Source organism: Salvelinus namaycush, chromosome 37, assembly GCF_016432855.1.
Source record: "Salvelinus namaycush isolate Seneca chromosome 37, SaNama_1.0, whole genome shotgun sequence".
In the NCBI taxonomy this organism is placed as follows: domain Eukaryota; kingdom Metazoa; phylum Chordata; class Actinopteri; order Salmoniformes; family Salmonidae; genus Salvelinus; species Salvelinus namaycush.
Genome location: NC_052343.1, coordinates 26,345,477 through 26,370,481, shown reverse-complemented (window position 1 = coordinate 26,370,481; position 25,005 = coordinate 26,345,477). Strand labels below are relative to the sequence as shown.

Genomic DNA, 25,005 nt, shown 5'->3' with positions numbered 1-25,005 from the left:
CCTGGCCCTCCAACTGTTATTAGGTCAGTTTTCAGAATCTGACCCTAGATCTGTAGGGGGCGTGTCTCCTTTCGCCTGTCTGTCACACTTTTGCTACCTTCATGACTCATTGCGGTGTCCGTGTCTGCAGTACCAGAGAGAACTGGAAAAATGGCGGCGGGTTCTGGAGCTGTTAGCGGCCATGGTGGCCGCGGCGCTTTGGAGGCCACCCTGGACCGCAGATTCCAAGGAGTATCCAACACTATGGAGTCTATACAGGGACTGTCGACCTGGTGCATTGAAAATAAAAAGTATCACAGCCTTATCGTTCGGTACTGGATGAAGTGGCTCAAGAAATGTGAGTAGCTAACGTTAGCTTGTCATTCGTTAGCTAGCTTTCCCTGTTACTATAACGTACACACGTTAGCTAATCAATGATGTTCCTAATGTGTTACCGAAAAATGTTGACTCCATAAAGTTCACGCATAGCTAAAATAAGATGGGTAATAAAACTTGTGCTTTGTACTTATAGTTAGCTGCCTTGCAAGCTAATGTAACTAACTAGTTATAGTAAGGTAGTTAGTACCTACCAGTAGCTGCAGTTCAGCATATCGTTATGTATATTAACGTTAGCTAGCGACGTGTGATCAATCTAGTTTGCTCGAACCTGACCTGTCTGCACATATTGTTCGACATTGCACCTGTTTTGTGCGCATCACACGCGCTATGTTTTTGCAGAACTGCAGAGGATAGAGGAGCCAGGTAATTAGCTAGCTAGCCAAACTATCAAATGTGTTTGAACTGGAGTTAAAATGGGGGTAGTGTTGACAGAGCACAGGTGATACATGTTGCTGGGTAAACAAGTGGGCTGAAAAACCGGCCTTTAGGAAGAAAGCCCAGGGTCGATTGTATGGTTGTTTTAACGAAGTGGCAAAGAGGGGGCCAACACCAGTCGTGTGGCCATGGGAAATTAGCAAATTGTATAACAAAAAGCGTTAAATTGGCTTAAAATACGACGCATTGTATTGCATAACTGTTTCAGACCCGACGGCAAACGGGTGGCTAGCTGGTTTAGTTTAATACAAAATATCGACAAAAGCATTCAAAAGAGGGACAAAGTACGTATTCTTTTCTTTTTTGGGGGGCGGGGGGGCATATTTTCCTCATGTTTTGTCAACTCGCACACAGTTGCTGTCCTGCACGTCGGATCACTGCATGTTCTGTGTGTGTCTTGACCAATCAGATTAGGGAGATCACAGGCCGGGCACAAGGCACATCTAGCAAAGCGCTCAGCACTTTCCTGCATAGGTCTATTTATTTAGCAAATGTGATAACACATCAGCCCCGACAGACACAAGCAAAAACTCTTTACATGAATGTTGCAGCATCCTACACCTAAACATTAGCGATCTGGTATGCTGTATGTGGAGATAACGAGACGATTCTCAGTCTGATAATCTGTAGGCTACTAACAACACACAGCCTACTATGTGCCCTGGCAGGGGTAAACAAAGCTGTAATGTTATGTATTTATGGCCCATTTGTTTGCATTAGGAGAAAATGTGATCAAGTTGGATTTACATTCATACTTGGGCTGGCTAGGCTACCTAGACCTTTTCAATCCAAAGTGATTAACTGGAAATAATTAGTCAACACAATAGTGATTAAATAAGAGTTTGTTTTTTATTATCGGTCTACAGTTGCGTAGGTCTACATGATATAAAGCAAGCTCAGCCCGGAGTTCTATTGTCCAATCATAGTGGTCTCCGTCTGTGTTTTAAAACATAATTCATATGAACAAGTACAAGGTTGCTGCAGTCTGACAGGGTTTTCATCCTCCTCAGGGCCAGGAGATTTCTGACCTGATCACGGTCATAAGGTCTGGTGTTTTACCTGGTTAGGTTACCAGATCAGGAAGAACTCCAGGCCCAGTGGAAAAGATGTGCCCTACCACTCTGAGACTTGTTGCCACCTCTGCTGTTTCAACTGTTAATTTGTATCTGCCCAAATGTATGAAAATAAATACATTTGAAGTGATCCATATTGATCCGTATTCAAGTTAGATACTACCACCATGTCCAGTGGTAACTCCCCCATCCAAGACATTTTTAAAAGGTTAAGATGTATGTTTCTACACAATTTAAAAGCTCTAAAATGCTATTTGGGGAATGTCAATACCTCCATCCATTATCACTTTGGCTGCTGAAGCTTCATTCACCTCAGTCAATAAGGGACATGCATAACATTCTAGAACAAACATGCCATAGCCTACAGCAATAAACAGCTACACTGGCTATTCACTGGCAAACTAGTTTAGTTTGCTGTCCAGTCAAACAGAAGTTACCTAGCAATTTTCCACCTCTGCACTGCTTTTGTCAACTCAACTGAGAGAGAAGTCATGTTGGGCTCTCTGCAGTCCCAAAAAAGCCAGCCAGCCAATCAAACAGCCTTCCCGCCAGAACAAACCCACTACCCTAACTCCAATCTGAGCCAGATTGACAGCGCTCTGACCCAATGAGAATGGCGGGACACTAAGGCTGGCCAATCATATTTCAGGGGTGGCACTCACAATGCCCCTGGGTAGGCCAAGCTAAGATTTTAACTCCAGTGTTTGGCATAGCTATCTATGTTTGTCAAACACTGGGGTTAAATTTGACCTAAACTTTGACTATGTCATTCATTGTGTTTTTGAGGGGTTATTTTATGAAGTGCATGGTGTGATATGCTATGGATATAGATATGCCAGTGTTTTGTTCTTTATGGAAACTGATGTTGCCCACTTTCCTTGCCTCCAGGTATAAAGGTTTAGCTGGTTTTCAATGCTTTCATTGCCCTGCGCAGTTTTCGTTCATTTAAAATTAATTGCACTGCAGTAGACTTAACATTTGCAAGGTTGCATGTGTTCCCATCTCGCTCTGTCCCTGTCATTGGCTCAACCACATGTATATCTGTTGTCTATGGTGCTGTGCTTTATGTATGATGTCCTCTAACATTCAAACTAGCTTTTGAACTCAGTCAACCAAAGATAAACTTAGTGAGTTGTAGGCTTCATTGTCAAGGTTAAACTTTCAACTCAAATGTTTTAATTTTCACGGAATGTTGGATGGCCGTGTTAACAGTTCAGCTCCTAGGGTTGTGTTGTAATGCAGTGTTTCCGCTGCACTCATTTAACTGTGGCGCTGTGCCACGGCAAGATCATTGCCGCCACGCCCCAAAAATATGAAACATAAATATTTCTGTCGAGGCACACTTTGATTTACTTTTCCCCTGCAAACAAAATGTAATGACTAGACAAATCAGATAACCGCATAGTAGAATAGTTAATCTATTTCCGTCTTGAGATTCATTCATGTTATGAGTGCTATAGGGAGGGAAACCTGCATTCTGACAAACGGATGCACAACAATTCTTGCAATCACAGAGAAAAAAAAGTTTTAATGGCCGTTTTAATGGCCTTTGTTAAAAAGAGGATGTTGCCAGCTTTCCATTCCTACTTTATTTATTAACTCCTGAATATGTGCGAACTGCACCACAGAGGTTTTAGCAGCATCATGGTTAAGCACATTATCACTGTAATTTGCTGTGACTGTATAGGGGAGAGTGGGGCTAAATGTAACACAGTCAATTGTAAGGTACCTTGGGGTGAAACACCACCCTACCTCACTTGTTTTTGGGGGGTGACAAAAACAATTGTGCTGAAACAGATGCCATTTTTAGTTGAGCAAGAGCAGTGGAAACAAGGGAAAGTGTTGGGGGGGGGGGGTGACATGAAGTGGTTTTGGTGAGAAGTAGAGGCGTTACCCCGGGTGGCGGAATACCCCAAGTTACCCTAACAGGTAGGCAGGGCTACATTATATTCACTATTTATGCAAGTTCTTTGGAACATACATTTCACTAATGGGATGCTAACTAGTTAAAAGATTACATTTGGGATCTAGCTAATGATTAGCCCAATAGGGTAAATGCAGATAAGCAACCCCATGCTTCAGCCTATTTATTTCTAGCCACTATGCTGCATCAGTTGGGCTACAGGTGATAATGCTTATTGCTAATAGCATACCTGATCATATGGACCATGCATACGCTATATGCATGGTCAAATAGTTCATATCTTTTTAACATATGTTATTGGGTCTCCCTCCAATGCAGTATTCCAGAGAAAATACTGTTGTAATGTGTTGCCTGACCAGCTGGAAATAACTATCTGTTGGTTAATATCGGTCACGTGTTTCTGCTATGAGATTGAGAAAACACATAAGTGTTTATTGTTTACAGTAGTAGGGGCCTATGTGATGTTCCGTTTCTGAACACATACCTTTTTTCCACTTGCAAAATGAATCCTACTGTACCTGAGCTGGTGCAGATAGTGGTACATATTTTACCACTACAACTTGAGTTCATCACAGTTTGGTTTGGAAGGCTTAAAGCGTGCTAATTAGGTATCCAAAATATCTGGTCCTGGCTGGCTTGTACTTGGTCAGTGATTTCTGTGTTGGGTCAGGAGGAACCACTGGTCTTCCCGGTGGTGGTACTGAAAAGCTTTTATGTGGGTCACCGAACAGAAAAGGTTTCGGAACCAATTTCTGCAAACTGGGCTGTGCCTCTTAGAGGTACGCTAAGCCTAATGCTGTTGTAATGCCACTTGACATGCATCATTTGCCCATGATTGCTATCTGATGGTTTACGTGGCATCGCAGTCTGCCTGGCCAAGCAGACTGCGAGGGTTGGAAATTGCCAGGGACCTCACAATACCATATTATCGCCATACTTTGGTGCTGATACTATGTGTATTGCGATTTTGACACAGATTTTATTGCGATTTGAAGTTCCAAACATATTGCTCAGCATATGTCCGCTGCAGAGGCACTAGAGGGCCATGAGAGTTTTGATCAGTCATGGAAATAAGTGCTGAAAACAATTGGTTCCCTATTTAAAATGATTGAGAACAAGCTATGGAAAAATACTGGAGTTTTGTTGCATGTGCAGCCAACTAGCCCAAATAATATTGCAACATTGTCAAAACGGTAAGAAATATCATCAAAAAGAATATCCTGATATGTAACTATATACACTGCTCAAAAAAATAAAGGGAACACTTAAACAACACAATGTAACTCCAAGTCAATCACACTTCTGTGAAATCAAACTGTCCACTTAGGAAGCAACACTGATTGACAATACATTTCACATGCTGTTGTGCAAATGGAATAGACAAAAGGTGGAGATTATAGGCAATTAGCAAGACACCCCCAATAAAGGAATGGTTCTGCAGGTGGTGACCACAGACCACTTCTCAGTTCCTATGCTTCCTGGCTGATGTTTTGGACACTTTTGAATGCTGGCGGTGCTTTCACTCTAGTGGTAGCATGAGACGGAGTCTACAACCCACACAAGTGGCTCAGGTAGTGCAGTTCATCCAGGATGGCACATCAATGCGAGCTGTGGCAAAAAGGTTTGCTGTGTCTGTCAGCGTAGTGTCCAGAGCATGGAGACGCTACCAGGAGACAGGCCAGTACATCAGGAGACGTGGAGGAGGCCGTAGGAGGGCAACAACCCAGCAGCAGGACCGCTACCTCCACCTTTGTGCAAGGAGGTGCACTGCCAGAGCCCTGCAAAATGACCTCCAGCAGGCCACAAATGTGCATGTGTCAGCATATGGTCTCACAAGGGGTCTGAGGATCTCATCTCGGTACCTAATGGCAGTCAGGCTACCTCTGGCGAGCACATGGAGGGCTGTGCGGCCCCGCAAAGAAATGCCACCCCACACCATGACTGACCCACCGCCAAACCGGTCATGCTGGAGGATGTTGCAGGCAGCAGAACGTTCTCCACGGCGTCTCCAGACTCTGTCACGTCTGTCACATGTGCTCATGTGCTCAGTGTGAACCTGCTTTCATCTGTGAAGAGCACAGGGCACCAGTGGCGAATTTGCCAATCTTGGTGTTCTCTGGCAAATGCCAAACGTCCTGCACGGTGTTGGGCTGTAAGCACAACCCCCACCTGTGGACGTCGGGCCCTCATACCACCCTCATGGAGTCTGTTTCTGACCGTTTGAGCAGACACATGCACATTTGTGGCCTGCTGGAGGTCATTTTGCAGGGCTCTGGCAGTGCACCTCCTTGCACAAAGGTGGAGGTAGCGGTCCTGCTGCTGGGTTGTTGCCCTCCTACGGCCTCCTCCACGTCTCCTGATGTACTGGCCTGTCTCCTGGTAGCGCCTCCATGCTCTGGACACTACGCTGACAGACACAGCAAACCTTCTTGCCACAGCTCGCATTGATGTGCCATCCTGGATGAACCTCACTACCTGAGCCACTTGTGTGGGTTGTAGACTCCGTCTCATGTTACCACTAGAGTGAAAGCACCGCCAGCATTCAAAAGTGACCAAAACATCAGCCAGGAAGCATAGGAACTGAGAAGTGGTCTGTGGTCACCACCTGCAGAACCATTCCTTTATTGGGGGTGTCTTGTTAATTGCCTAGAATTTCCACCTTTTGTCTATTCCATTTGCACAACAGCATGTGAAATGTATTGTCAATCAGTGTTGCTTCCTAAGTGGACAGTTTGATTTCACAGAAGTGTGATTGACTTGGAGTTACATTGTGTTGTTTAAGTGTTCCCTTTATTTTTTTGAGCAGTGTATATCCCCCCATCACTATGGCTTTGGAGGTTGAAACTTTAAACCCTCAGACGTGGACAGTTTGACCGGAGAGCGGGTGGCCCTGAGTATTCGTTGGTCTGTTGAAATGAGTCCGTGTCCACCTAGACTACGGTGTCCGCTGTAGTAGAACAGGTATTCCATCCAAGGCCCCACATTTACACCCAATCACATGTCCTAGTCCATAATCATTCTGCAATATTCTCAACTGAAGATTTGCAAGGATTCGTCTTTACAATATAGCTTAGGCCAGGGAAGGAAGCTGGGACCTGTTGCTATTGAAAGCGATTGTTTATTTTGAACTGTTTCCCCTTCCCCACCACTCCTGTGCAACTCAGACTTAGTTAGGCCTAGACTTCAGCAAGTTCTATTTTTTGACTCCAGGATCTTTTCGAAGAAGAGCTGTTTCATGTAATGAACTTAGGATATGAATTAGAACTCATTGTTACATTCATTGGATATCTTGGTGCTCTATTCAATCCACAGTGCTGGGCAAGTCAGTTAACTTTTTATGGCTGCAGGGGCAGTATTGAGTAGCTCTGTTTAAGGTGCCCATTTCAAACGGCCTCGTACTCAATTCTTGCTCGTACAATATGCATATTATTGTTATTATTGGATAGAAAACACTCTCTAGTTTCTATAGCCGTTTGAATTATGTCTCTGAGTGGAACAGAACTCATTCTACAGCACTTTTCCTGATATGGAGTGAGATTTCAGAAATCTTGGCCCCTGCTCCCAGGTCAGTTCATAAGTCCCTGTGAATGCTATGATGCTACAAACACTGCCTACGCCTTCCTCTAGATGTCAGTAAGAGGTGACAATTTGAATGGAGTCGATTGCGCAATCAGGGCCTGTATAAAAGGCCAAAGACCGGATGTACCGTTCTTTTCCTGCTGCGCCTGACGCACGATGTACGTCGGACCTGCTCTCTTTCCAAGCTTGGGTTTAGCCAGTAATATTTCGCCGGTCATGTTTTTACTCGTTATAGGTGTTAAAAACATCATAAGGTAGTTAATTTAAACCGTTTTATAGCAATTTATATCCGTTTAGTGCGATTTTGAGGCATTGCTGTGTGTTGCACTTTGAAGCGCCGGGCACATTTCGGGGTCCCGGTCGAACGTTAGTGGGCATTTCGACGGACAAGAGGACATCTTTCGACCAAAAGAAGATTAGACCCAAGAAAGGATACATTGCCCAAGATTCTGATGGAAGATCACCTCATAGTAAGAAATATTTAAGATGATAAATCGTTGTTCTGTCGAAAAATTTTAAACGCATATTCCGCCATTTTCTTTGGTATAGCTTCGTTTGGCGAACCCTGTATTGCACAGTAAGGATAATTTTAGAAATGTAATTCAGCGATTGCATTAAGAACTAATTTGTCTTTCGATAGCTGTCCAACTTATATTTTTTTAGTCAAGTTTATGAATAGTTATGCATGAGACAAGATCACTGTTAAAGATGGCGCCCGACATTTTCAGGCTAGTTTTGCTAGTATTGTCATTGTATAACCACGTTTTTTTGTGGCTAAATATGCACATTTTCGAACAAACTCTATATGTATGTTGTAATATGATGTTACAGGAGTGTCATCGGAAGAATTCTGAGAAGGTTAGTGAAAAAATTAATATATTTTGGCGATGATTACGTTATCGCTCTCTTTGGCTTGAATCAATGCTCGGGTAACGTTTGCACATGTGGTATGCTAATATAACGATTTATTGTGTTTTCGCTGTAAAACACTTAGAGCATCTGAAATATTGTCTGAATTCACAAGATCTGTGTCTTTCCATTGCTGTGAGCTGTGTATTTTTAAGAAATGTTTTATGATTAGTAATTAGGTAATTCTCGTTGCTCTCTGTATTTATTCTAGTCGAGTTGTGATGGTGGGTGCAATTGTAAACTATGATTTATACCTGAAATATGCACATTTTTCTAACAAAACCTATCCTATACAATAAATATGTTATCAGACTGTCATCTGATGAGGTTTTTTCTTGGTTAGTGGCTATCAATATCTTTATTTGGCCGAATTGGTGATAGCACCTGATGGAGTAAGAAACTGATGGAGTTAGAAAAGTGGTGTCTTTTGCTAACGTGGTTAGCTAATAGATTTACATATTTTGTCTTCCCTGTAAAACATTTAAAAAATCTGAAATGGTGGCTTTATTCACAAGATCTGTATCTTTCATTTGGTGTCTTGGACTTGTTAATGTGTGAAAGTTAAATATTTAAAAAAAATATTTTTTTGAATTTCGCGCCCTGCACTTTGAGCTGGATGTTGTCATAGGTGTACCGACCTCGGGCTTGCAGCCATAAGAGGTTTTAAGAACACATTCTTATTTACAATGACTGCCTACCCCGGCCAAACCCGTACCACGCTGGGCCAATTGTGTGCTTCCCTATGGGACTCCCAATCACGACCGGATGTGATACAGCCTGGATTCGAACCAGGGACTGTAGTGACGCCTCTTGCACTGAGATGCAGTGCCTTAGACCGAAGGGCCACTCGGGAGCCCATGCTGTTTGGTTTGCGTACTGTAGACAGCATAGAGCTTGTTGTTTTCTGTTCTGTGCTCAGTCTTCACCTCTTCCTCCCCTGGTTGTATACTTTCCAACTCGTCCTCCCTGAATGCATCTTCCCATGGGGAGTCAGGGGGGACGTTTCTCTCTCCTTTGACTTGCCAACCGTTCCCCACTTGGACTCAACTGAGATGTATGAAAGGCTTCTGCATTGTTATTGTATTGGTAATGTATCTCTGTTTATTTTGTTACCATTCACTAAGATATACCCTACTTAGTTGATTTACACTAGTCATCACAGCTGTCCTGCACAAGATGCTGAGGCTGTAGGGCGTAGGCTAATATCACTTTCAGTTTATCAATATGGCTTCAATGACCCTAATTGATATTGTGGGACTCGTACATACCGCTTCTAGTCTTGTCTGGATCAGAACCTGATCTGTGTTTGATTTGTGTCCGTTTTCCCTACACCATCAGCTGATCACTTTGAAATACCTTAACTCTGGGTGTGCAGGCTTTTGAATGTATGACATTCTCCAGCTTTGATTAATTTACATTCTTTTAATTACATGAATGTCATGAACATGAACTCTGTCTTGTGTCAGAGTGTGACAACGCTGTCTGCTCTGTTCATCTGTCTGAAAACAATGTGTCATGAATGAATAGGTGGCGGTGCTGAACATGATTGACATTGTGACTAGAGGTCGACCAATTATGATTTTTCAATGCCGATACCGATTATTGGAGGACAAAAAAAGCCGATACCGATTAATCGGCCGATTTCTTTAAAAAAAAACTTTTTTCTATATATATATATATCATACACACACATTTTTGTAATAATGACAATTGCAACAATACTGAATGAACAATGAACACTTTTGTTTTAACTTAATTGAATACATAAATACACACACACAGCTCTGAAGTGACAATGATACTGAAGAGTCTGCTTAGGAGACAAATACTCTCAACTGTTTGAATAAAAATAGAGTTTAAGTTACCTGTGATGAATGTTGAAAACAAAAACTTTAATTTCTATATGCAGGAAATCCTATTTTAATAATGGGCATGGTAAGAATTGACAACCAAAGTGCGAGTCATAATTCCCATGACACCTTCTAGCAAAATCTGAAAAGTGGTTCCTTCATTTATTCCATAGGATATTTTTAGATTCACTTAAAATAAGGTCTGTGTTTCGTGTAGGCTTACATCACCGTGCCAATTTTATAACTGTGTAGATATCCATAGGACAAGGTAACTCTGATCAATATTGGCTAAATATAAGCGAAGATACATTTTTTTGTAGAGTGGATATATGAAAATATGTTGACAAACGTTACCTTATCCTAGTGAGATTTACACGGGTATCAAAACGTTGAGGCGGTTTAAGCCTGCACGAAACACAGACCTTATTTGAAGTAGATCAAGACATTCTCTATGGAAGACATGAACGGTAAAATAACGAAGGAACCCCTTTCAAATTCAGCCGCAAGTTATTACAGGAATTATAACGCGTCGTCTATTTCTCTCTAAACCATATACCTTTGACTAATTCGGAAACTATCACCTCGAAAACAAAACGTTTATTCCGTTCCGTATTTTATCTAACGGGTGGCATCCATGAGTCTAAATATTCCTGTTACATTGCACAACCTTCAATGTTGTCATAATTACGTAAAATTCTGGCAAATTAGTTCGCAAAGAGCCAGGCGGCCCAAACTGTTGCATATACCCTGACTCTGCGTGCCATGAACGCAAGAGAAATGACACAATTTCACCTGGTTAATATTGCCTGCTAACCTGGATTTCTTTTAGCTAAATATGCAGGTTTAAAAATATATACTTGTGTATTGATTTTAAGAAAGGCATTGATGTTTATGGTTACGTACACATTGGAGCAATGACAGTCATTGATTGATTGTTTTTTATAAGATAAGTTTAATGCTAGCTAGCAACTTACCTTAGCTTACTGCATTCGCTAACAGGCAGGCTCCTCATGGAGTGCAATGTAATCAGGTGTTAGAGCATTGGACTAGTTAACTGTAAGGTTGCAAGATTGGATCCCCCGAGCTGACAAGGTTAAAAATCTGTCGTTCTGCCTCGTTCCTAGGCCGTCATTGAAAATAAGAATGTGTTCTTAACTGACTAGTTAAATAAAGATTAAATAAAAGGTGTAAAAAAAAAAATATCGGCGATTCGGCGCCCAAAAATACCGATTTCCGATTGTTATGAAAACTTGAAATCGGCCATTCCGATTAATCGGTCGACCTCTAATTGTGACTACCGTGTTGCATGCTGCATCTTTGAACATGTTCAACTGGATCTTCATATATTCAGGGAGGGAGATGTAAGAGCCTTTATATTGCCATTCAAGCTGTGTTTTCCCCCCCCCAACCACCAGGCTTCATTTATGTTGGACTCCATTTACCTGCATGACAAGCCTATTTGGTTTCCACGTCTTAGCCTTGCCTGTAACACAGGGCTTTAGTTGGAGAAGTTGTCAGTTGAAAAAAGTGTGCGCTGCAGTAATGACGTTTTGTCTGTGTGTTAATTATACTTTAGATAGAAAAGTGAATATCAGCTTGTCATGACATCTGACTGTCACTTAGTAAAAGCACTGCATTGTTTGTCATTTCAGTGAAGTTTCCCATCAACACTGGTTTGGTTTTGCTATATTTTCAGAATTGATTAGCAAATGCATGCATGAGCTAATAGGTCTTCCACAGGGCAGTCTAGGTTTAGGCTGGTCATCCACTGGGCGAGGGTGGTCTAGGTTTAGGCTGGTCATCCACTGGGCGAGGGTGGTCTAGGTTTAGGCTGGTCATCCACTGGGCGAGGGTGGTCTAGGTTTAGGCTGGTCATCCACTGGGCGAGGGTGGTCTAGGTTTAGGCTGGTCATCCACTGGGCGAGGGTGGTCTAGGTTTAGGCTGGTCATCCACTGGGCGAGGGTGGTCTAGGTTTAGACTGGTCATTCACTGGGCGAGGATGGTCTAGGTTTAGGCTGGTCATCCACTGGGCGAGGGTGGTCTAGGTTTAGGCTGGTCATCCACTGGGCGAGGGTGGTCTGGTCATCCACTGGGCGGTCTAGGTTTAGGCTGGTCATCCACTGGGCGAGGGTGGTCTAGGTTTAGGCTGGTCATCCACTGGGCGAGGGTGGTCTAGGTTTAGGCTGGTCATCCACTGGGCGAGGGTGGTCTAGGTTTAGGCTGGTCATCCACTGGGCGAGGGTGGTCTAGGTTTAGACTGGTCATTCACTGGGCGAGGATGGTCTAGGTTTAGGCTGGTCATCCACTGGGCGAGGGTGGTCTAGGTTTAGGCTGGTCATCCACTGGGCGAGGGTGGTCTGGTCATCCACTGGGCGGTCTAGGTTTAGGCTGGTCATCCACTGGGCGAGGGTGGTCTAGGTTTAGGCTGGTCGTCCACTGGGCGAGGGTGGTCTAGGTTTAGGCTGGTCATCCACTGGGCGAGGGTGGTCTAGGTTTAGGCTGGTCATCCACTGGGCGAGGGTGGTCTAGGTTTAGGCTGGTCATTCACTGGGCGAGGATGGTCTAGGTTTAGGCTGGTCATCCACTGGGCGAGGGTGGTCTAGGTTTAGGCTGGTCATCCACTGGGCGAGGGTGGTCTAGGTTTAGGCTGGTAATTCACTGGGCGAGGATGGTCTAGGTTTAGGCTGGTCATCCACTGGGCGAGGGTGGTCTGGTCATCCACTGGGCGGTCTAGGTTTAGGCTGGTCATCCACTGGGCGAGGGTGGTTTAGGCTGGTAATCCACTGGGCGAGGGTGGTTTAGGCTGGTCATCCACTGGGCGGTCTAGGTTTAGGCTGGTCATCCACTGGGCGGTCTAGGTTTAGGCTGGTCATCCACTGGGCGGTCTAGGTTTAGGCTGGTCATCCACTGGGCGAGGGTGGTCTAGGTTTAGGCTAGTCGTCCACTGGGCGAGGGTGGTCTAGGTTTAGGCTAGTCATCCACTGGGCGAGGGTGGTCTAGGTTTAGGCTGGTCATCCACTGGGCGAGGGTGGTCTAGGTTTAGGCTGGTCATCCACTGGGCGAGGGTGGTCTAGGTTTAGGCTGGTAATTCACTGGGCGAGGATGGTCTAGGTTTAGGCTGGTCATCCACTGGGCGAGGGTGGTCTGGTCATCCACTGGGCGGTCTAGGTTTAGGCTGGTCATCCACTGGGCGAGGGTGGTTTAGGCTGGTAATCCACTGGGCGAGGGTGGTTTAGGCTGGTCATCCACTGGGCGGTCTAGGTTTAGGCTGGTCATCCACTGGGCGGTCTAGGTTTAGGCTGGTCATCCACTGGGCGGTCTAGGTTTAGGCTGGTCATCCACTGGGCGAGGGTGGTCTAGGTTTAGGCTAGTCGTCCACTGGGCGAGGGTGGTCTAGGTTTAGGCTAGTCATCCACTGGGCGAGGGTGGTCTAGGTTTAGGCTGGTCATCCACTGGGCGAGGGTGGTCTAGGTTTAGGCTGGTCATCCACTGGGCGAGGGTGGTCTACGCTTAGGCTGGTAAAGGTTTTTGATGTGGTTAAACATCAGGCTTCTGAGGACCCACTAAACCTCTTCCTCCTCCACCTATTCTTCTTCTTCCCTGTCTTCCTCTCCTCCTTCTCTCCATCAGCGGACACCAACCACCGTCTGAATCTGTTCTATCTAGCCAATGATGTAATCCAGAACTGCAAGAGAAAGAACGCTTTCGTCTACCGCTCAGCCTTCGCTGAGGTGCTCCCCAACGCTGCACTAATGGTCAAGTGAGTGAGCTGCGCTGGATTATATGAATATTGTGAGGCATATCCTAACTTCCATTTGAGGCACGTTTTAATTGTCAATGGAGAGACTAAGTGAACATCTGATTTAGGTGGAAGTTAGGATTAGCCCATGTATGATGAAATTTACCACCAATCTCTTGCTGACTGAATCTGTGCCCTTCTAACCTCTTGCCCTTTAACCTGTTGTCTTGCCAGAGACCCGAAGGTGCGTAAGTCAGTGGAGCGGATCTTCACTATTTGGGAGGAGAGGAACGTCTATCCTGAGGAACTCATCACCCAGCTCAAAGCCAACCTGGCCAAGAAGGAGAGAGAGAGGGAGAAAGAGAAGCCTCCTCCGCCAGGTCAGTCTCCTATTTCTTTCTCTCCTCTGTCACCATCTTTTCCTTTTGCCGTCTCTCTCTATTTCTGTAACCTCTGAGTCTGTATGAGTCAACAGGTCAGTGTGTTGTGGTTTTGTTCTGTAGCCCCAGTCAACCCCAAAGCTGCCCTGAAGTCCAAGATTGTGGCTGATTTCATAGTAAGTGTATTTTTTTCTGTCCTCTACTAAATTGCTTTTACCCTTTTAAAGGGGTAATCTGCAGTTGCTACATCCATTTTTGGTTTTGATAAATTAATGATTTGTACCCATTGATTCTTGAAGAATATAACTTTTATAAATGCCTCATGAGCTTAGTTCAACTGTCACACCCCATCAGAACCCCAAATATAAGCTTGTTTTACTCCAATATTTGTAAACAACAAATGTAAACGAACACTATATAGACTCCAAACATGGTTAAACTGATAATGTTGGTATCATGGATGGTCAGTCCTTGTATCCATAGCTCTGTCTATGAATTTGAGTGGTTACATTTCTTCAGCCCTATCCCTCAGCTTATTACCCAAACAGTGGCGGGGATGATGCTTTATTGTTTCAACTGATGATTGGCCCTCGATGGAGATGCACACAATAATACTCTTTCCCTCCTTCCCCACGCCCTCCCTCTTTCCTTCCCCCTCTCTCTCCAGCCCCAGTCGTTCATCGAGCAGCTGGCGGGCTTCAAACGGGTGGTGGAGGAGGAGGAGCTGAGGGAGACCCAGCTGACAGCTCTCAGAGTGGACGTCTGCAGCACGGAGGCCCTCAAGAGACTCAAAGGTCAGTGGTCAAAACAGGGTTAAGGCCAGGGTTCATGCCTAGGGCTGTTACGGTGACCGTATTACCGCCACACCGGCAGTCACGAGTCATGACTGCAGTGAAATTCCATGTGACCGTTGAATCACAGTAACTAGGCGTCTCCAAAACTGCGCTCTGATGTCCCCTATAGTCATTAGTACCCTACCAAACGTGCTAATGGCCTGGTATTCAGCGCTCTATTGACCCTCAAATCACTCCGACATCAATGCAATGGAAAATCAAATGGAACACTTCATGAGAGCCCTGGCGTTTAGAGTTTGAGGGGAATAGGATCACCCGTAGTGTAGCAAGAGTCAGCTCATAGTTGGTTGATGCATAGAATAAAGTACATGTTCCTATAAGCCCATGTTGCACAACATTTCTATAGGCTATGCTATTCAATTGCGTGAGAAAACAGAGTTTTGATGGCCTCTAATAAAAAGAGGAGAATCCCATCAGCTTTCTATAGTCTAGGCCTCCTATATTTATTTCTCAACTTTCCTAATATTAAGCACATTGCTTTGCTTTACAATCAGAGTAGCCCTCCTGAGTGGTGCTGCGGTCTAAGACACTGGTCAGTGATCGAGGCGTCACTACAGATCCGGGTTCGATCCCGGGTTGTGTTGCAGCCGGCCGCGACCGGGAGACCCATGAGGCGGTGCACAATTGGCCCAGCGTTGTCTGGGTTAGGGGAGGGTTTGGCCGGCTGGGATATCCTTGTCCCATCGCGCTCTAGCGACTCCTTGTGGCGGCCGGGCACATGCACGCTGACTTCGGTCGCCAGCTTTGCGGTGTTATCTCCGACATATTGGTGCGGCTGGCTTCTGTGTACTCTTGTTTAAATTACTTATTTTACTCTAGTTCTCCGTCCATCTCTACCCCAGACAAGGCCGGAGGGAACAAGTTTGCCAAGGACTTTGAAGAGGGCAGTCAGAAGCTGCAGGAGTTTGTCAGTTTCCTGGAGAACCAGATGCCTGTAGGGCCCCCTCTGCTGGAGGCTCTGGGAAACGCAGACGTCTTCTATGAGATGCAATACAAGGAAGTCAAGATCGTGGCCAGCGTGAGTATCAACCAATCATTCAGGCAATCAATCTGATCGTCATCTATCAAATAAATAATCTAATCAAAATCTAATACATCTAATTCTATGGTTCTAATTTTCAAGGCCTACAAAACCTTTGCCAACCGCGTGGTCAACCTCAAACGTAAACTGGATGCAGTCAAGTCCTCCCTTCCCGGTCCCGAAGACTCTCCCATCCCCTCCCTCTCTGAGGACGCTCCCTCACCCACCGGCTCTGACTCCCCCTTCCTGGGGCTGGGAGGAGGCCGAGGGGGTAGGCTGGGCTTTGACCCGGACCTGGATGGGAGTGCCATGGACGAGAGGGACGTGGGGGTTGTGAGAGAGGGGGACAACAGAGATGTGGAGGACATGGATCTGTCTGAGGAGGACATGGAGATAGCCAACACAGGTGAAATGGCAGTAGGGAATTCTCAATGAGACTAAACCTTGTCAAAATAAACATTTTAACCCCTTGTCAAAATAAACACTTTAACCCCTTGTCAAAATAAACACTTTAAACCCTTGTCAAAATAAACGCGTTAACCCCGTGTCAAAATAAACGCGTTAACCCCGTGTCAAAATAAACGCGTTAACCCCGTGTCAAAATAAACGCGTTAACCCCGTGTCAAAATAAACGCGCTAACCCCGTGTCAAAATAAACGCGTTAACCCCTTGTCAAAATAAACACGTTAACCCCTTGTCAAAATAAACGCGTTAAACCCTTGTCAAAATAAACGCGTTAACCCCTTGTCAAAATAAACGCGTTAACCCCTTGTCAAAATACACACTTTAACCCCTTGTCAAAATAAACGCGTTAACCCCTTGTCAAAATAAACACTTTAACCCCGTGTCAAAATAAACGCGTTAACCCCGTGTCAAAATAAACGCGTTAACCCCGTGTCAAAATAAACGCGTTAACCCCGTGTCAAAATAAACGCGTTAACCCCGTGTCAAAAGAAACGCGTTAACCCCGTGTCAAAAGAAACGCGTTAACCCCGTGTCAAAAGAAACGCGTTAACCCCGTGTCAAAAGAAACGCGTTAACCCCGTGTCAAAAGAAACGCGTTAACCCCGTGTCAAAAGAAACGCGTTAACCCCGTGTCAAAAGAAACGCGTTAACCCCGTGTCAAAAGAAACGCGTTAACCCCGTGTCAAAAGAAACGCGTTAACCCCGTGTCAAAAGAAACGCGTTAACCCCGTGTCAAAAGAAACGCGTTAACCCCGTGTCAAAAGAAACGCGTTAACCCCGTGTCAAAATAAACGCGTTAACCCCGTGTCAAAATAAACGCGTTAACCCCGTGTCAAAATAAACGCGTTAACCCCGTGTCAAAATAAACGCGTTAACCCCGTGTCAAAAATAAACGCGTTAACCCCGTGTCAAAATAAACGCGTTAACCCCTTGTCAAAATAAACACGTTAACCCCTTGTCAAAATAAACGCGTTAACCCCTTGTCAAAATACACACTTTAATAACCCCTTGTGTTTCCATCAGCTGAGAAGCAGTCATCAGCCACCGTTTCCAAGGTGACCAGCTCCAAGACCGCAGCGAAACCCGCCCCTGTCACACTCATTCGAACCTCCACCGAATCCCCTCTCAAAAAGGCAGCCTCGTCTACCCCCACGCCAGTGACCCCCAGCACCCCTACGAGTGCGGGTGTGAGTGGTCCTAGCGGTCCGACCGCTCCTCTGGGAATGAACCTGGCCAACGTGGACCTAGGCAAGATCAGCTCCATACTGAGCAGTATCACATCAGCCATGAAGAACACAGGTGTGTGTGTGTATGGATTTAAGTTAATATATGGATTCTGTGACACACTGGTACAGAAATGTTATAACATGTTTGCATAAGATTGTTCTCTCTTTGTCTCTCTCTTTCTCTCTGTGTGTCTCTGTCTCTCTCAGCAGCCAGCCCTGTGTCTCGCCCCTCCCCTGGAACTCCCACCACCCCCTCTGGCCAATCATCTTCCTCCAAAACCCCAGTTGGCCCCACCCCTCCTAGCCCAGCCCTGGCCAGCATCCTGTCCAGAGTGAACGTCACCCCTGAAGGCATCCTCAACGCCCTGTCAAAGACCCACACACAGAGTGAGACACACATAAAATAGTAAACCAGACAGGCAGATTTATAGACAGACTTTGAGATGAGAAATGCAAGGCTTCTGTCGGAATTGTTTTGAGGGGCACTTTTTATGTTGAGTAACTTGTGTATCTGCTGGTGTAATTATCTCCACCCACCCCACTTTTTCTCTCTCTCCCTCCCCATATCTTTGTTTCTCTCCATCTTCTCTTCTCTCTCCTCAGGTCTGTCCTCTCTGCTGAGGCCTGGTAGCTCCTCCTCCCCTGCCCCCTCCTCACATGCCTCCCCAGACTCCTCAGCAGCCAAGGGCCCCCCCACACCCACCACTCCGAGCAACACCAAACCCCCCCTGACCAACAGTCTCAAACGAGACACACCTGAGAGGAGCAGAGGAGCCAGGGATTGGGAGAAAAACCGAGAGGCTTCCCCTCCTCCTCCTCCCTCTCTCCCTAGCCGCTCTGTGTCTCCTCCCAGCCTAGAGTCTAAGATCAACCGTTTCCTCCAGGGGAACCCAGGGTTCAGTCTGGGCCTGGGGGATGGGAGCCCTCTGCTGGGGGGAGACGGGGTAGACGGGACCCCCGTCAGGGATGAGAGCGGGGGCACCCCCACCCAGGACGAAATCATGGACACACCAGGGGGTGTCTCCTCCGACCCCCTTGGCCTCAACAGTGACCCCAAGAGCTTAGGCTCATCCATAGGTCATGATCTTTCACCCACGGCCTACCGCAGTGACCCTTGGGACGCCGTCATCACCCCAACAGGAAGCAGCAGCGACGTGGACTTCCTCTCTTCCTCTTCTCGTTTCCAAGGCTACGGAGCGGGGAAGAAGGCCGCCAAGCTGAAGGAGGAAGATTCGAGGAGGAAGATTAGCTCTTCATCACTGGGAAGCAGCAAGGTCAAGAAGGATGGACAGAACAGTCACGGGAAGAGTCACGGGAACGACAGATCAGTCGAAGGAGAGAGGAGAGCGTCCATAGGTTCTCGCAAGACCAGCAGCGGGTCAGAGGAGGGAGGAATGAGTGGAACGAGGGATGAAAAGGGAAAGAGGGGAGGAGAGGATGGTGGGGGCTCATCTGACGGGGAGGGGGGGCAGTACCACCGTATCGAGACTCTGGTGTCGCCTTGCACAGAGGGAGCACCTTTCCAATCACTGGGGGGCTTCTCAAACCGCCAGCCAACTGGAGAGCGCATCCAGACGGTGGAAAGTATACGCGTGATTGGCCAAGGGCTGCGTCGCGGTGGTGGAGGAGAAGGGGGGAGGCCAGGCGGAGGGATGTGGTACGATGAGGAAGGGTACCTGGATGCCCAGCCCCCCTCACCTTCCCCTCAGGGTGGCTCTGACGACATGACTTCACCCACCATGCCCCCCCCGACCTCACACCACCACCTTCCTCCTCATCCTCATTCTAATCACCCTCATCCGCACGGCCCCCCACCCCAGTTTCAGATGCCCCCCTACCATGGGGAGAACCCCCAGGGTCCCCTCCCCTCACACCTCCACCATCACCCCCCTCCTCCCTTCTTCAACTCCCCTCCTCCACCCATCCCACGCCCTCCACCCCCTCCCATGCCCCAGCTCCCTCCACCCCCGCGCAACTTCCTTCCCCCCTCGGCAGTCATGGTAGGCGGGGTTCTAGTCCCCATTGACCGCCAACTGCCCCTCCCTCCCCAGGTCCGCCCAGACGGAGGAGGAGCCCGAGGGGGGATGGGAGGGGGACCCAGGGGGGGTAAAGGTAGCCCCACTCCCCTCATGTCCTCTCTGTTAGGGGAGCCCCCTAAAATGCCTCGTCCCGGCACAGTTAAAGAGCATTTCGCTCCCCGCCACGCACCCCCTCTCCACCGCCCCGGCACCCCCGGTGCCCCGCCTCCCTTATTGGGCCGTGTCAAGGATGGCATCAACCTTCCTCCTCCATCCCCCTCTCCCTCCTCCTCCACCCCTCCCTCTCCCTCAGGCGACCCCCTGCTTCCTCGCCCCCAAGCTCCTCCGCTCCAGCACCCTCCAGCTAGCCCGCCTGCCCAGCCCCGACACCCCAACCCCAACCATCCCCACTGTCCCTCGCCCCCCCTCCTTCGCCTACCCTCCCCCAACCCCCGCCCCCCCATCAACTCCATCCCCCAGAGACCTCTACTCCACCCTCGCGGCCACCCTGTCCATCCGCACCTATACCGAGAGCCACCCATGTTCCGCGGGGGCAAGCGTCCTGGCCCTCCATTCGGCGGGGGCCGAGGAGGTCCCTTCTACCCCCCCAAGAGACCTTTCTTACCCCCACGCTATTGAAATGTTAACCCATGCTGAATGAAAAGCAACCCACACACCTAGCTACCCGACACGGGGAGAAGATGTGTAGAACCCTTATGGTATGAGCCCAGTCTGTCCTCACTATGTTAATCCTAGTGGAGTCATTTGTTTTACTACATTTAGTTGATCGCACCTTGACACAAACTAGCTCGTCACCTCACCACAATACAGTACCAGCTTAGCAATTATGCACAGTGTTATGGATGAAATAGGTAACCAAACCAAATCTTCCTCCCCCTCCCCTCCTCCAATCCCCAGGAGCGACAATGTTCTCTGCTTCCCCTCACTAAAGCAGTGAGGGAGTAATGGAGGTGTGAACTAGAAGGAAGACGACAAGCACAGATCAAATAGAAACAGGTGGTTATTCTATTTCACTAAAATTCTACTGACCTCCGGTATTGTGTGAATAAACTGATATAAACACTTTCAGAGAGAGAGGGAGAGAGGGATAGATTAGATGGGATGGATGGATAGATGGGATGGATGGATGGATGGAGGGATAGATGGGATGGGCTGGAGGGATGGATAGATGGGATGGGCTGGAGGGATGGATGGAGGGAGGGATAGATGGGATGGGATGGATGGAGGGATAGATGGGGTGGGATGGATGGATGGATGGGATGGATGGATGGAGGGATAGATGGGATGGGCTGGAGGGATGGATAGATGGGATGGGCTGGAGGGAGGGATAGATGGGATGGGCTGGAGGGAGGGATAGATGGGATGGGCTGGAGGGAGGGATAGATGGGATGGATGGATGGAGGGATAGATGGGATGGGATGGATGGAGGGATAGATGGGGTGGGATGGATGGATGGAGGGATAGATGGGATGGGATGGGCTGGAGGGATGGGATGGGCTGGAGGGAGGGATAGATGGGATGGGATGGGCTGGAGGGATGGGATGGATGGAGGGATAGATGGGATGGGATGGATGGAGGGATAGATGGGATAGATGGGGTGGGATGGATGGATGGAGGGATAGATGGGATGGGCTGGAGGGATGGATGGAGGGATAGATGGGATGGGATGGATGGAGGGATAGATGGGGTGGGATGGATGGATGGAGGGATAGATGGGGTGGGATGGATGGATGGAGGGATAGATGGGATGGGCTGGAGGGATGGATGGAGGGAGGGATAGATGGGATGGGCTGGAGGGATAGATGGGATGGGATAGATGGGGTGGGATGGATGGATGGAGGGATAGATGGGATGGATAGATGGGATGGGCTGGAGGGATGGATGGAGGGATAGATGGGATGGGATGGATGGAGGGATAGATGGGGTGGGATGGATGGATGGAGGGATAGATGGGGTGGGATGGATGGATGGAGGGAGGGATAGATGGGATGGGCTGGAGGGATAGATGGGATGGGCTGGAGGGATGGATGGAGGGAGGGATAGATGGGATGGATGGAGGGAGGGATAGATGGGATGGATGGAGGGAGGGATAGATGGGATGGGCTGGAGGGAGGGATAGATGGGATGGGCTGGATGGAGGGATAGATGGGAGGGGGTTTGATTGAGGAACAAAGTTGCTCCCTGAGAGTGTCCTAAATACAACAATTTTTCTCAATAGGATTTGGTTATCCAAATGAGTGCTGACTTTATGATCAGTGCTGTTGTGGAGTTTCTCCACCATAACCCCAACGTGCTCCCAGTGCATCGTATTGGAAATAATAACCTTGTTTCTCTCCTAGAGGTTTTCATGCTTAAGTCTCTCTTCCCTCTGTATATTTCTCAGCTTTTAAATGTATAGACTGAATGAGTTGGCTGTGTTGCGACTATTAAACCTCAGTTGTTTGTGTAAAGAGCAGAGTCATCGCTATTCGCTAACTTGTGATTGACGCCATTGTGAAGAAGCCTTAGCTTTAGTTACACACCGAGGCAGAGATGTTCGTGCTTCTTATTGCTCGAACAAAACACCACTCTGTCCATCTCCATTTTTCCAATCTGAGGGGGGAGGAGAGTGAAGAATCGTCCAGTGTAAAGACGCATTTAACTGATAATGATGAGTTGTGGAGACTCAGTAGTTGAAGCGGATGCTTTAGAAGTTGGAACTATGAGCCCGCTGTGTCTCTACTAGGCCATCGCTACCTGTATTGTCTTTAATAAAATCCAGTTTCAACCCAACCAAGGGGAGGGTACTACTTTCTTTGATACTGTCATGGATACCGGTAAGACCAGTCGCAGCAGTTGTCATGGCTGCTGCTGTATGATAGATGTTATTTTGGTCTAGTTATTCAAAGCTGAATTGAAATGCTGAAACATTACTTATAACAGTACAAACAATGTCATTTTTTCCCACAACTGCTCATTTGTTCTGAGTTGTTTTGGATTTCTTGCTGTGATTTTTGTTGTGGCTGTAACTTCATGTCAGATGTAAAATATCTATACTCGCCTATGCATGTGCAGTGCACTGTCTGTCCAGTCCAGAAGTTTTTGTTTGTTTGTTACTTTTGACCTTTTCCCTTCGCTACCTTTCCTAGATTTAGTCTCTTCTTTCCTTCCTCTGACGCTGTACATTTACAACTGTAGAATACCAAATAACACCAATGAAGAAGTGATGAGTGAATTATCTGTAAACATTCATTACTCATTAAGATAATGGAAAACTATGTAAATGCTCCTCTAAATTTCCCATCAGTGTTAGTTTATCAGTTTTATAGTGTTCTGCTATACATTTCTGAATGGAAGCGATGCTGTTCTGAATCAATGCTACAGAGCAGATCCTACTCTCACTCTGACTGTATGGTGTGATGCTTCTCTCTGTCACTGCTGATAATGACCAGATTAACGCAGGCAGGTTGGTTTGTGCACGTTTCCCTGCTGTACAGTAGACTAATGACTTCCCTTCTAACTCATACCTCAGTTAGACAGAGATAGCCACCAGGATGGATTCAGAGATGTAATCATTTTCTTTGAACAGTTTGTTTAAATAATATTGTCATTCAATGTACTCTTGAGTTTGAAATATGTTTGTTTGAATAACTTTTGAGTGAAAATGCTTAAGATTTGAGGAATCTAATGGTGTATGTGTGTATAGTATGCATTAACTATGTAATGATTCAGTCATGAAGGGGGTGGTTGTGTTCTCCTTGTTTAGATGCATTGCTATTCTTTTTATGATCATCAATGATGTTCTATCATTAATCTTTTGAGTGTCCAATCCTTTCCGATGCTACTGCTCTCCTCTCTCTACCACTGAGCCATCCTGTAGTTCAGGGATTTACTATGTTTACCTATGACTGTCACAATTTAGACATACAGCCAGGCATTTACTTCATATTAAGACTTTACAGTTTAAACCACACTCCATGGAGTCCTACTGCATGTGTTTTTGTTTTAAAGACGGCCTCTGCAATTATGAATATTCAATTCATAATCTCAACACCTTGGCCTTACCTTTTAGGCACTTGTCAATCTGGGAGGATTACATACGTGTAAGCCAATCAGAGGCATGGTGCAGCTATTACCGTATTGCACCTATCCAATCCTTTCATATACGTGAAGTGTGTAGTAGAGACTAGGGGTTGATTTGGTGACCGGAACAGGCCACAGAGCACTGACATGAAGACAGTACTGGACCATATCGGTTAAGACCAGTGGTGGCTGGTGGCACTTTAGATGGGGAGGACGGGCTCATAGTAATGGCTGGAACGGAATAAATTGAGTGTTATCAAACACCTGGTTTTCCATGTGTTTTATACCATTCCATCCATTATTATGAGTTGTCCTCCTCACCAGCCTCTGGTTGACTGAGGTAGTCACTGCCATGCTATTACACCCATTGTGAATTTAGTTATATTATTAAGTCTGAAGATCCTAACCCAGAAGTGGGTTACCATTTTATTGTTTTCTATGCACACACACACACGTGATTCAATCCAACAGCATCTACCATACCCATCTGCATTCAACCTTTTCGATTGACACTGATTTTCTTGGTTGTGTAGCTCACATCCTTGCACAGAGCTCTAGTCCACATGTCTTTGCTGTCACATCCATAGTTCCTCCCAAACCAGTCCACTGCATGTATGACGCACCTTGACTGATTTCACGGTCTGGCGTTGAAAGCATTGAAGTCTGTAACCCACCCACCCAATATTCAGTGCAGTCACTGCACAGTACTTTAAATGTATTACCCCTATCCCATTTAATGAAAGGCAATTGAGATCATATTGTAATATTACCACATCTCAAAGTGGCTTCCTCTCATCACCTTCATATACTGTTCTGAGAAGACCGGATAGGTGAAAGCAATGTGGGGGAAGTGTGCTAAAAGTATTTATTTCACCGGTTTCCTTCATTCAGATCAGTGTAGATGAAGGAAAGGATGCGATGAGAGCCATTGAGATGCTCTTCATACAAACATAAATAGGTTTCACCTTATGAGAGTACACACGTCTCTTATCTGTGTGGTGGTGGGTTTCCAAGTATGAGATATTTACGGTGAACAAGTATTTAATTGTGCTTCATAATGGTCCATATTT

The 25,005-nt window shown here is 46.5% G+C and overlaps 1 protein-coding gene across 3 annotated transcripts; it reads left to right on the top strand.

Moving 5' to 3' along the window:
* Positions 1-139: 139 nt before the first annotated feature.
* On the top strand, positions 140-20,989 carry LOC120030758 (regulation of nuclear pre-mRNA domain-containing protein 2-like). Of its 3 annotated transcripts, XR_005473682.1 has the most exons (11): positions 140-337; positions 13,780-13,909; positions 14,123-14,268; positions 14,392-14,444; positions 14,936-15,062; positions 15,965-16,140; positions 16,246-16,549; positions 17,632-17,907; positions 18,042-18,221; positions 18,438-20,571; positions 20,771-20,989. XR_005473682.1 is itself a non-coding variant. In XM_038976178.1 (10 exons), exons 1-10 carry the CDS (start codon positions 151-153, stop codon positions 20,489-20,491), a joined length of 3,630 nt encoding a protein of 1,209 aa, XP_038832106.1. In that variant the 5' UTR covers positions 140-150; the 3' UTR covers positions 20,492-20,989. The 3 variants fall into 3 exon arrangements, 2 of the variants coding, with proteins under 2 accessions (XP_038832106.1, XP_038832105.1); XM_038976178.1 differs by having other exon boundaries at positions 18,045-18,221; positions 18,438-20,989; XM_038976177.1 differs by having other exon boundaries at positions 18,438-20,989.
* Positions 20,990-25,005: the final 4,016 nt, after the last annotated feature.